Source organism: Musca domestica, unplaced genomic scaffold (genome assembly GCF_030504385.1).
Source record: "Musca domestica strain aabys unplaced genomic scaffold, Musca_domestica.polishedcontigs.V.1.1 20, whole genome shotgun sequence".
NCBI lineage: Eukaryota > Metazoa > Arthropoda > Insecta > Diptera > Muscidae > Musca > Musca domestica.
The window spans coordinates 1930127-1943156 of NW_026712250.1; the positions used below are offsets into that span (position 1 = coordinate 1930127).

Here is a 13030-nt window from a genome sequence, read left to right on the forward strand (position 1 = left end):
ATTCATATATCCAGTGAATATAATTTGACACATACGCTATGGAATTGGCATTTGAGTTCGAGTAAATTTCATAAATGTAAACGTACTTTTAGTCAGCAACTGAAATCAGCCAGACACTAACCTAGCATTTACACAGGAATAAAACGAATTGTTTATTAAATATTTTTCTATTTTATAAACAGAACAACTTTATTTTAAATATATTTTACTAAAAGTTTAATCAAATCAACAACGAAAACAAATTCGATTATAAGACTAAATAAATCGATAGCATATTTAGGGAAAAAATCGAAATGTTGGTACAACTTTAGGAAAGTTTTAAATAAACTTTTTAATAAATAATACAGTATTTTAAGGTTTTTAAAGTGTAGATTTAAAAAATTTTAAATTTGATTGAAAAAAATTTGAGGGAATAGATGTATTGTTTAAATTATTATAAAAAAAAACCTTTATAATAATTTGAGCCAGGAATAGATACTTTTATGTGTCTCCCCCCTAGTATTATACTTTAATTTATATTTAGATTATAGTATGTTTACATTACAGCTTTTTGCCGGATAATTATTATGCAAGCCCCTTAAACCCACATTTATATATAGTCACATAGTGTTTGTTTTATGAGTTCATTTTCCATCTGGATTCATCAATAATGAAATCCCTGAAATAATAAAATCGATTATTTTCCACCACAAGGTGTTATTGTTTTTTCTTATATTTACCTATTTTCCATTAATTTCTTTACCCAAAATTCTCTCAGATCCTGCAATTTGCCAGCCTTGCCACCATATTCATCGGGCAACATTTCATGGGGGAAAAATTTATAAGCTGTCTCCGTGTTCGGCATGTGAAAATGTAACTGCAATTAGAAAACACTCGATTTTAACACATTTCAATAACTTCTTATGGTGAAATTAAAGGTGAGAACACATAAAACGCTTTTTTGTCTGGCTTCTTCGTAAAAAAATAAGAAAGTAGTTTTAGGTCGACATAGTTCGATTTTGGCCCTTAATTAATACCTATTTTTACCCTACGTTGGAAGAAGCCAGCTGATGACTGAAGGTGGAAGTACATAAAGGTGGGAATACATAAAGTGTTTATATGGCTGCTTCGGAAATAAATAAGCGCTTTAAGGTGTGGATACATAAGCAGCTTGAACGCTTCACATGGCATATTTGTATTTTGTCAAAAATAAGTAGATATTGTTTATATGTTTTCTTACACGACGCAAATCGGAGGTTGTAATGATATGTAGTTTTCAACAATTTTTACAAATTTCAATAATTTTTCATTCAAGATTTTCAATTCCAAAATTGATTTGACAGTTAATTGTTCCAGTGACAGTTAATTGTCGATGCGGCTAGCTCTTTTCTTCTACCAGGGTTGCCATATTTTGACTGTCTTGTCCTATCTTTGAATTTCATGTCTTTGAAGAAAGTAGCTTTAGGTTGACATAGATCGATTTTTTTTTTTCATAATTTACACTTGTTTACCCTACGAGTCTTTGTTCCTTTACGAAGCCAGCCTTTGACTTAAGTCAGCCAAAAAAAGCCTTTTTATGTACCTGCACCTTAATATTTAATTAAGAAGGTAAAGTCATTTAATATTAGCATATCCATCTCTGGATTTCTTGTAATTAACCTTATCAAATTTCACTGCATAGAAAACAGGTTCCCATCTCTTATTTGTGTGTATACAATGGATTTAAAAATATAAATATAATATAATTTAAATATATATAGCGGTTTAAACACATGATTGCATGACTACCTTTTTTAATTCTATCTCCCTCACCACATACTTACCACATTTATCAATTCACCTTTCAAAAAAGGTCTCACCAAAAACATCACCTTATCCAAAAAGGATGCTGCATTTATAACATGTACACCCTTGACTCGACCCACATGTGCTTCCTGTATGTACTTCATAAACAGGCGTATTGTGCCCAGGGAGAATTTCGACAAATGTCTCAATGAAAAACCCGTCATATCGAAAACGACAATTTCACCAATGGCATTTTCATTACACAACTCCCGGAAACGGCTATCGACCATCATGAAGAACACTTGGAAAACTTCGTTGACATTAAACTGTAACGACAGAAAGATAAAAATAAGACAATGTATACATTAAACAGGTTTTGATAAAACTTCTCACTAATTTGATATACATTCTATAAAAATAGGAAATTTAAATGACCAGATTTTATTGAACTCGTTTAATGTATACATAGCATTAGCATTTATTATTTTGTTAATTATGCTAGTCTACATGAAAGCCACTTAGCATATTTAGTGCTTTTCTTAAAGATGTATATTTAACTAATACGGGGTAAATATTTTGATTGCGTGTAAACGTAAGACAATAAGAGAAAACAATACCTTATCTGGATCGGTATCTGCCAAACGATAGAGAATCAATTTATATTTTTCCGGTGTATAGCCAGGCAGGGTAAGGAAGTCGCTACGAAAAAACAATAAAAAAAAATATTACGAAACTATTGTCATGTTCCTAAGCCTGTAAGAATCTATGATATGATATTTTTCGATATCATAAAGGTATAAATCGCTTGTTGTAGCAAAAATTTGAAGGTGAGAATACATAAAACGCTTTTTTGACTGGCTTAAGTCATCGACTGGCTTCTTCGTAAAATAACAAAGGAGCATAGGACCAAAATCGATCTAAGTCAACCTAAAACTCCTTTGTTACTCTACGAAGAAGCCAGCCGATGACTTAAGCCAGTCAACAAAGCATTTTATGTATTCTCATGTTTACAATCTTGCAGCTTCTGGAACATATCATATTTTGTTATATATGATCTGTTCCAGAACTGCAAGAAAGTAAGTTTTTTTACTACGATAACCTTTTTTAATAACGAAAAAATTCCAAAAATAGTAAATTTCTGCAGGTTCTGAAACAAACACATTCTGTTATATAAACTAAAGACAATTTCTGCTGCTCCTTTTTATACCCTACACCACATAGTGGTAAGGGTATTATGTCTTTGTGCATTTGTTTGTAACATGGAGAAGGAAACGAGATAGACCCATAGTTACTTTTGAGAACCTTCATAGAATCACTTTCTGAGTCGATTTATGCATGTCAGTCCGTCTGTCCGTCCGTCCGTCCGTCCGTCTGTCCATGTATTCTTGTGAACAAAATGCAGGTCGCATTTATTATCCGATTGAGATGAAATTTTCTAAACAATATTTTTTTGGCCCATGGACGAACCCTATTGAAATTGGTGAGAATCGGATCAAATTTAGATATAGCTCCCATATATATATTCATCCGATTTCGGGTTAAATGTGCACCAAATGTCCACTATCAGTCCAAATTACCTGAATTTTGGCACACCCAACCGAGTTCGGCCTAGAAGCAAGTATATCAAATTTGGAGAAAATCGGTTCAGATATAGCTATAGCTCCCATATATATCTTTCATCCGATTTGGTGTTTAAGCCTCTCACATTCGTAATATGCACTCCACAAGAATGATATTTGGTACCAGATATAAGATACAGCCCAGAAATAGCTGTTTGTAATTTTATCGAAATCGGTTCAGATTTGGATATAGCTCCCATATATATCTTCATCCGATTTCGGGTTAATTGTGCACCAAATGGCCGATATAAGTCCAAATGGACTGAATTTTAGTACATCGGACCAAATTCAGCCTAGAAGCAAGTATATCAAATTTAGTGAAAATCGGTTCAGATATAGATATAGCAACCATAAATATGTTTCATCCGATTTAGAGTTTTAGTCCCATACATTCGTAATATTCACTCCACAACCATGATATTTGGTACCAGGTATTAGATGGAGCACAGGAATAGCTGTTTTAAATTTTATCGAAATCGGTTCAGATTTGGATATATCTTCATCTGATTTCGGGTGATTGACCAACAAATGGCCGTAATAGCATCAATTTTGGCAAATTCGACCGAAACCAGCTTAGAAGCAAGTACACCAATTTTAGTAAAAATCGGTTCAGATGTAGCTATAGCTGCCATATATATCTTTCATCCGATTTGGTCTTTAAGTTCCTCACATTCGTAATATGCACTCCACAGGAATGATATTTGGTACCAGATATCAGATAAAGCCCAAAAATAGTTGATTTTAATTTTATTAAAATCTGTTCCGATTTGGATATGCCTCCCATATATATCTTCATCCGATTTCGTGTTAATTGTGCATCAAATGGCCAATATCAGCCCAAATCACCTGAATTTTCGTACATAAGACCGAATTCAGTCTAGAAGCTAATACGTCAAATTTGGAGAAACCCGGTTCAGAGATAGCTATAGTTCGTAAAATGCACGATAGAATTAGATAGATTTTGATTTTGTACCAAATATGTACCATAGAGCTCTGAAATGCCCTGTATAAACCTTTTTACGAGAGCTCTACTAAATATGCATAGTGGTGTAGGGTATCATATAGTCTGCCCCGCCCGACTTTTGAGCTTTCCTTACTGGTTTAATACTTACACTACTTTTACAACCTTCTCGGAACTCTCATACTTTGGATCGCGTTTAATAAAAATATGATCATATTTATTGCGCATTTTATAATTTGTGATTAATAGATTTTGAGCAGCATCTTTATCACCTTCCATGCACAAAAGAAAACGTTTCAGCATCCATCTATCTAAAATAATAACATTTGCTTATTATTTTTGAAATAAATCAAATTTGTGTTTTACTAAACGCAGTTTTTTATTTTACGTTCAATTAAGGGATTTGACAATTTCAATAGCACATTTTATTAAAATGCGTTCCATATCAACACAGCCGACTAAAAAGCAAAGAAATTAACAGGAATTTTTTGAGGAATTATTTACATAATCGACTTAACATAGACTACGCATCGCATTAATGTTTTATCTAGTTCTTGTTGCCAAATTAGAATTTCTAATTACATTTCATTGAGATAAAAACCCGGAAGTTTATTATCTCATATTATCTCTCTAGTTTATTATCTCAATCTGAGGAGTTATTGGACAAGACACATGTTGACTTTTGATCAAATAAAACGTGGCAATCCTATCATCATCATCAATTTGTCATATATTACATACATGATCGATGGTGTCTAGACTACTTTACATAAACAAGTCGTTAACCTATGGGCCATAGTAGAAGAGTATAGGTAGACGCGTCGACACAGCTGCTGGGACAATGAACTGTCAAACTTATTTTGAAATTGAAAATTTTGAATGAAAAATTATTTAAATTTGTAAAAATTTTTGAAATACGCGAATTATAATAATCTCCGAATGACGTCGTATAAGAAAACATTTAAAAATCTACTTATATTTGAAAAAAAAAAAACATTTAAATTTTTTTGACATATCAATGCTCCCAAGCGTTGATGCATCTACCTGTATGGGCAATGTCCCAATCATGGTAGAAGAATACAGGGACAATGAACTGTCAAACCAATTTTGAAATTGAAACTTTTAAATGAAAAATAATTCAAATTCGTTAAAATTGTTGAAAAATACATATCAAAACAACCTCCGATTGACGTCGTATAGGAAAACTCATAAAAATCTACTTATTTTTGAAAAAAAAAAAAAACATTTTTAAATTTTTGACACATTAAATCATTTTGCTATTAAATCTTGTTTTTATATTTGCAGAAACACCATGGCTAGGCATATTTTTGGACATTTTATAAAGGAATTACAGAGCCGCACTAAAATCCTGCAGTCGTTTTCCATTATAATTTGACAATAATATGTCTAGCCATGACTTCAAGCTTTTTATGTACTTGCACCTTAAGTCATCGTCTTCTTCGTAGCGAAACATAGGAGTATTAGGTTGACTTAGTTCGATTTCGGCCCTAGGCTTCTTTGTTCTTTGCTGAAGAAGCCAGCCGATGACTTATGCCAGTCAGAAATGCGTTTTATGTATTCCCACGTTAAAGGTGAAAGTACATAAAAGGTTTGTTTGTCTGGCTAAAATCATTGGCTGGCTTCTTCGTAGCGAAACAAAGGAGTATTAAGTTGACTTAGTTTTATTTCGGCCCTAGGCTCCTTTAGTCTTTTCCGAAGAAGCCAGTCAGAATAGCGTTTTATGTATTCTCACCTTAAAAGACAACTAATTAAAGAATGGTTTCCCGTATCATGCAGGCTTGATTTTATTCGACCACAAAGATAAAGAAGAAGAAATATTTCTTATCGTCGAGTTTCGCCAGAAAAGATGGCGGGTTTGGGCAGTTATTAAAATGCCCATTTTTTAATGTTTGGATTGACTTTATTTTTATCGTTTTTTGGTCGTTTGAAAAAAAAAAAACAAAATGTTATTCTGTCAAATAATCTGATTTGTTTTTTATCTTTTTATACCTTCCACCATAGTATTGAGGGTACATTAAGTTTGTCATTCCGTTTGTAACACCTCGAAACATACATTTTAGACCCCACAAAGTATATATTTTTATTAGCATAAAATTCTATGTCGATTTAGCGATGTCGGTCCGTCTGTGGAAATCACTCTAGCTACCGAACGAATTGAAGTAGATCGATAAAATTTTACTCAAATGTATATTACGTCTGCAGGATTTTGTAGGTCCACGTTTTGGTATAGCCCCCATATAACGGTACCTCTCAATATTCGGTATTTTGATGATTTTAGCGACAATATTCATCGGAATTCTTTCAAATTTAATATTTGATGTTCGTAATGGATTCTGCAGCCTATGACAGGAGATTGTCTGTGCAGGTCCACGTCTTCTTATAGCCCCCATATTACGGTACCTCCGGATATTCGGTATTTTGATGATTTTAGATACATTTTTCACCGATTTTTTTTCAAGTTTCGCATTTGGATATTGTAATGGCTTATGACAAAAGTTACCTAGGCAGGTCCATGTCCCCGTATAGACCCTAATATAACAGCTACATTCGGTATTTTTAAGATTTTGAACAGAATTTTTAATGTTTTTTTTTTTTTTTTTTTTTTTTGAGAATTGCCAAAGTCGTTCCAAATGGTGGAGGGTATTCAAAGTCAAATCACATGGGCCAAATTCCCATCTTAACATCAAGACGTTTGTTTGAAATTTCACCTCATGTTAATTTGGGACTAAACCTTACAAAATAGATTATTTAAAAAAAAAAAAAAAAACAAAAACAATTATTTCAAAAACAATTATTGAAAATACTTTGAGTTTATAAACCTCAAAGTATTTTCAATCAGCAGGTTTGTGTCGTCAAAGTTTGCCATAAATTTCATCGTTTCTACAATTTTATGACCCACTTGATATTAACAAGTAATTTTTTGTTTAACAGAAAAAAATAAGCAAACCTGACTTTTTTAATTTAATAGCTGTCAAGGGCAAAAACCATTACGACTTTGATCAATTTTATTTTCTTTTGTTCAAGTTGAAGTTGAGTGTGGAAACTTTTTGAGAAATTTACTTCGGTTTTGTAATACATTTATATATTTCAAAGTTATTAATTTATTTCGTTTTTAGTTTTTTTTTTTGGTTTGTTTACCTATTTTCTGAGGCAATTGAGTTTGCGTTTTGAGCCACAACTCCATTTCGTCTAATTTCTTTTCAACTTCAATCGTCATTTTGTGTGACTTTGTTTTGGTTTTGTAACAATCTTATGCGTTTTTTTAAATATAATTATAATATTCACAACTTTTAATGTTTTGCTGTTTTTTTTTTTAGCTGACAATCAACTGAGCCGTGTTGCTGTCTTCTCTTCCGACTTGATTTTGTTTTATTGTTGTGCTCCAAGATAGACAACCTTTAGGTTTTAAGTCGCGTTTTAAACTGAAACGTGAGCTGTGTACTCAAAAGCCCAGCGTGAAGATAATTCCCAAATAGTCCCCCTCCAATACACACTGAAATGGCTTGGAGACTTTGAAGACAAGCAAAACAATCAACAGCTTAGGAAGCGTACAACATAATTATGAGCTTGGTTTATTAATGAAGTTTATTAGTTGTTGTTGTTTTTGTTGATGGGAACAACAACGAAAAAAAAATATGTTAAGTAACCCTAGTTTGAAAAGCACTGCATTTTATAATTCATTATTTTATCGGTGCTTGAGAAATTCAAAGTTCAATAAAACGATAGAAAGAAACAAATACTGAAAGTGGATTAACAACAAATCAAAAAAAAAATCATACGCAAATGAAATTCCGACCTTCAACTTCAAACCTGTTTTATAACTGTCTATGTGGTGTGACAATTTTTTTTATTTATAACGTCAAAGTAAGTGGATTAGGGAAGGTTTTATATTCCAGAAGATCTATTGTATTTTTTTGAAGAGCTGAAAGGAGATCGAAAAGAAAGAAGAAGGAATTCAATAAAGATATCCAAAGAGGGTCCTTACATCCTTATCCTTACATTTTTATTTTTGTTTTGACAAATCAGCAAGTTTTTACCGGAGAGAATAACATTACCCTACTCTCTGAGAACAAAGTTGTTGGACAATTCTTGCAGGAAAGGAAATCAGACAGACCAATTATTGGCGAAATTTGCCTTGTGAGAACTTATTAAAGATAGTGTCAATGACATGGTAGAACAATATAGGTAGACGCATCGTCACTGCTGAAATGTCAAACCAAAATATTTTTCGATCGCCCAGTGAGTTGTCAAATGTCATACCACTGTATTTGTGTCATTGAAAAATCAACAAAAAATTGTCTTTCTTTTATGGCAACTATGTTGGTGGTGTATGTGTATGTTGATTTATGCAAACTTTAATATTTCAAAATGATTTTCTTGCAAAGTTACGTTATATCCCTCAAAGCAATCATAATTACAGTCGTATCTCTCTTCCTCTCAATCACTTTCCAACAGAAAAAAACCGCTAAAACGATGTTGTAAAGGTACATACATACACTCATTCATGCATTGCGACTGTGTTATGCTTAAATGTTCCATAACTGTTTTGAGATAAAATGCTTTTCAAAGACAAGCCAGTACAAATATGAAACGACACCAGAATATTTTAAACGAATAATTTTTGTAAATATCCTCTCTTTAAACCCAAATAAGAAAATTATATTGTATTTTAAATAAGAAAAACAACATTCCGATTTATTTAGAGTGTGTTTTATTAATCAATCAATTCATTTGGTCTAAATTGCAATAGGGAACACCAAGACATGACACCGACGTGTGCAAGTTGTTTTTATGTTTTACAATTTTACGAAGTTGCAATAGGGTCATAAATAGAAAATTATGTACATGTGCATGTTGGCTAGTGGCCTAAACCAGTTATGGGAGTATCATGGTAGAAGAATACAGATAGATGTTTCAACGCTTGGGAAGATTGATATGTAAAAAATTGTTTTTTTTTTTTTTTTTTTTCAAAAATAAGTAAATTTATATATATTTCTTGTTATGATATGCATTTTTTTAACAAATTTTTTTTTCCAAAATAGGTTTGACAGATCATTGTCCCAGCAGCTGTGTCGATGCGACTATCTGTATTCTTCTACCATGTACAGTCAAAGAAATTTAACTGGCGTTTACACATAACAAATCGAAAAGTCATAAAGATTTTCCAAACAGCTGTTTTTTAATAGCACGTTTAGCTACAATATTTTATCCGGATTAACCCACATTGTCAGGATTTATTTCTTAATCCGGATTTATTCAAACACATTTACTATTTATATCCTCCAAAGTTTGTATCTAAACAGACAAGATTTATTAACTGGCTCTAGTAATTCCGGTGGGTTAATACTCAATAGCGACATAACATATTACCCAAGTTCAGCGTTCGAGTTTTTGTCTTAGGAAAATTTGAAATGAAAAATATTTTAGTTTCCATTTTCCGGAGCATAAACAGAGCCATAATACAGCTATAATTTAAAAGTCATCTATAAGTTTTTGTTGTTAATTGTCCATGGTAGAAGAATACAGGTAGATGCATCAACGCTTGGGAACATTGCTTTGTCAAAAAAAAATTAATGTTCTTTCAACTATAAGTAGATTTTTATACGACGTCATTCTGAGGTAATTATAATTCGAGTTTTTTCAACAATTTTTATAAATTCAAATAAATTTTCATTCATTTTTACTTCCAAATTTAATTTGACAGTCCATTCGATGAGTCGATGAGTCTACGTATATTCTTCTGCAATGTAATTGTCGAAAGATTAACTCAAACAAAAATACATATCCTTAACAGCGTTTAAAATAAACACTTACGATTTAGCAACTGATTCTATGAAATCCGGTGATTTAATATCCAACCATGTAAATACGCTATAATATCTATAAAATATTTTAAGGAAATATATATGCTCCGTTCTTGGAAGAATAATCAAGTTTTGAAAATTTTTCGATATCGTAGCAACATTTTAACATTCTTGCAGTTTCTGCAACATATTCGAAACAACAACTCGAAATCGAAATCGAACTCAACTCTATTCTCTAATTGAAAATGTTTTAAAATTTTACACAATAAATTAAGAATTGTTACTATTTTTCAAGTAATAAGCATTCAATATTGTGTCATACCAATAAATAACACATATTTCACTACAAAATTTTTGTTTTGTTTCGATTTTCTCAAAAGAATAACATTTTTACGTATATATTTTGCGAAACAGCTACTTTCTTTATTAATTTTTGCAATATTTCTACGTAATATAAAAAATAGTACATATTACTCACTATTTTTTACTGGAAAAGTCATCACACATATTAGTTAATGTCCAAATTAGTGTTAGGCCTTTAATTGTCCCACAGTTTATTGATTTTTTTATCCATTGTGTACTCACCTTTATATTTGGCATTCCATTGTAATCACAACATCTAAAGCACCCCTATAAACAGCTGTTTCACTGCTTACGTTACGTCCATCACTAATTGCATTTAAGTTTAGTATCAAACGCCGAAAATTTCATGTGCACGCAGAGTTTTCTTCAATAATAACAATAATTACTAAATATTTAAGGCGAAAATACAATTAATTTTAATTTATTTCTAATTGAAATGCAAAACATTATCGAATTGTGATCAAAATAAAGCTATTACAAGAAGTAAACAAACAAGCATCGTGCCAAACTAAACTAGATGTCAAATTAAAAAGCAACAACAAAAGCACGAGGTTTTCTGACAACAAAAATTGTTTGTGTGTAGAGAGAGGAAGCTAGAACTGTTGGTTGGTGGTGGTTAATATTGGTTTGGTGGTCGTCGTCTCGAACAAACGGCAATATTTTGCTTTGAGGAAAACTGTTGGCGTGGGAAAGTAGCAACTAGGACAAAATGGTTCCCATAGGACCAGTGCATGGTGGTCATCCCGGAGTGCATGCTCCCCAACCCATTCCACCGGCCGGACCCAATACCCTTCAATCTTCACAGTCGAGTGGTAACACATCTGCTTCATCCAACAAGTCCTCGTTGTCGATTAAGCCGAATTACACTTTGAAATTTACTTTGGCCGGCCATACTAAGGCCGTGTCTGCCGTGAAATTCTCACCCAATGGCGAATGGTTGGCCAGTTCATGTAAGTGTATCGCCAATAACAAAAAATATGACACGTTTTTCATCAGCAACATTTTATTTTTATAGCGGCCGATAAATTAATCAAAATCTGGGGTGCATACGATGGCAAATTTGAAAAAACCATCTCGGGTCACAAGTTGGGCATTTCTGATGTGGCCTGGTCTTCCGATTCAAGGCTTTTGGTAAGCGGTAGTGATGACAAGACCTTGAAAGTATGGGAGCTCAGCTCTGGAAAATGCCTCAAGACCTTAAAGGGCCATAGCAATTATGTATTCTGCTGTAATTTCAATCCACAATCTAATCTCATAGTATCGGGTAGTTTTGATGAGTCTGTACGCATTTGGGATGTACGAACTGGCAAATGTTTAAAGACATTGCCCGCCCACTCGGATCCCGTGTCAGCAGTACATTTCAATCGCGATGGTTCACTGATTGTTAGCTCCAGTTATGATGGTCTCTGCCGCATTTGGGATACAGCCAGTGGCCAATGTTTAAAGACTCTCATAGATGATGATAATCCACCCGTTAGTTTTGTTAAATTCTCTCCCAATGGAAAGTACATATTGGCCGCCACCCTCGACAACACATTGAAATTGTGGGACTACTCCAAGGGAAAATGCTTGAAAACCTATACTGGACACAAAAATGAGAAATACTGCATATTTGCCAACTTTTCTGTGACAGGAGGAAAGGTAAGTTTCGAAATGTTAGTACGACATTAGATGATTTTAGAATTATTTATCTCTGATTTTAGTGGATTGTATCGGGCAGCGAAGACAACATGGTTTACATATGGAATTTACAGTCCAAAGAAGTGGTTCAAAAACTTCAGGGACACACAGATACCGTTTTGTGTACGGCCTGTCATCCCACAGAGAATATAATCGCCTCGGCCGCTTTGGAAAATGACAAAACCATAAAACTATGGAAAAGCGATACATAATTATTTAAGAATTCTATCAGCAGCATAATTTGTATTTTAATTTTAGTAATTTTTCGTATCTTAAGGCATAAACAACAAAAAAGCAAGAAATTGGCATTATTTCTTAAAAATAAAATTTCCAAAATTTCAAAATTTAGCAAAAATTTGAATTTTTAGTTTGTCCGACAGTTAAGGTGAGATCATTTGCAGTTGAATAACTTTGATTGTATTTGAGAAATTTGTTTGAAAAATAAAGCAAATATTTTAATATCAACTAGTTTTGAATTCTTTTAAACTTTGTTGTTAGCCAATCAAGTTCTCAGGAAAATTAACAATATATCCGTTGTTCTTGTTCAAAAGAGATATAATTTATTATTAATATAATGTAATGTCGAAAAGTTCACGCTTAGTGGTTTATAAAAAAAATTGAGTTTTTGAAAATCGGAGAATTTTTTCCATTTTATATGCAACCACCTGTGCACAGTATACTATTGAATTTATTGAAAAGGCCTGCAGAACGAAAGAAAAAAATTGTCTATACAATTTAATTAATTAATCAAATAAATAAAAGTTTGATTTTATTTCGCATTCATTTACCTATACCCCGAGTTTTAAGAATATATCTGA

The 13030-nt window shown here is 32.5% G+C and overlaps 2 protein-coding genes across 2 annotated transcripts; one reads left to right on the forward strand and one right to left on the reverse strand.

Moving 5' to 3' along the window:
- Positions 1-250: 250 nt before the first annotated feature.
- Positions 251-7987, reverse strand: LOC101900747 (alpha-tocopherol transfer protein). Its single transcript, XM_005188839.4, has 6 exons — positions 7504-7987; positions 4496-4655; positions 2382-2463; positions 1803-2090; positions 720-856; positions 251-658 (listed from the first exon to the last, which is right to left on the reverse strand). The coding sequence occupies exons 1-6, from the start codon at positions 7580-7582 to the stop codon at positions 616-618; spliced, it is 789 nt and encodes a 262-aa protein (XP_005188896.2). The 5' UTR covers positions 7583-7987; the 3' UTR covers positions 251-615.
- A 2855-nt stretch (positions 7988-10842) lies between these two features.
- On the forward strand, positions 10843-12677 carry LOC101900923 (protein will die slowly). Its single transcript, XM_005188840.4, has 3 exons — positions 10843-11482; positions 11548-12173; positions 12236-12677. The coding sequence occupies exons 1-3, from the start codon at positions 11242-11244 to the stop codon at positions 12422-12424; spliced, it is 1056 nt and encodes a 351-aa protein (XP_005188897.1). The 5' UTR covers positions 10843-11241; the 3' UTR covers positions 12425-12677.
- The last annotated feature ends 353 nt before the right edge of the window (positions 12678-13030 follow it).

Bases quoted from the DNA above. Each gene is read 5' to 3' on its own strand.
- LOC101900747 (XM_005188839.4), bottom strand. From the start codon at position 7,582: ATGACGATTGAAGTTGAAAAGAAATTAGACGAAATGGAGTTGTGGCTC. The intron at 2,464-4,495 runs GTAAGTATTAAA...GTTTTTTCGTAG, and splicing joins GAGAAGGTTGTAAAAGTAGT to CGACTTCCTTACCCTGCCTG. The intron at 2,091-2,381 runs GTATTGTTTTCT...CTGTCGTTACAG, and splicing joins CAGATACCGATCCAGATAAG to TTTAATGTCAACGAAGTTTT.
- LOC101900923 (XM_005188840.4), top strand. From the start codon at position 11,242: ATGGTTCCCATAGGACCAGTGCATGGTGGTCATCCCGGAGTGCATGCT. The intron at 11,483-11,547 runs GTAAGTGTATCG...TTATTTTTATAG, and splicing joins CGAATGGTTGGCCAGTTCAT to CGGCCGATAAATTAATCAAA. The intron at 12,174-12,235 runs GTAAGTTTCGAA...CTCTGATTTTAG, and splicing joins TTTCTGTGACAGGAGGAAAG to TGGATTGTATCGGGCAGCGA.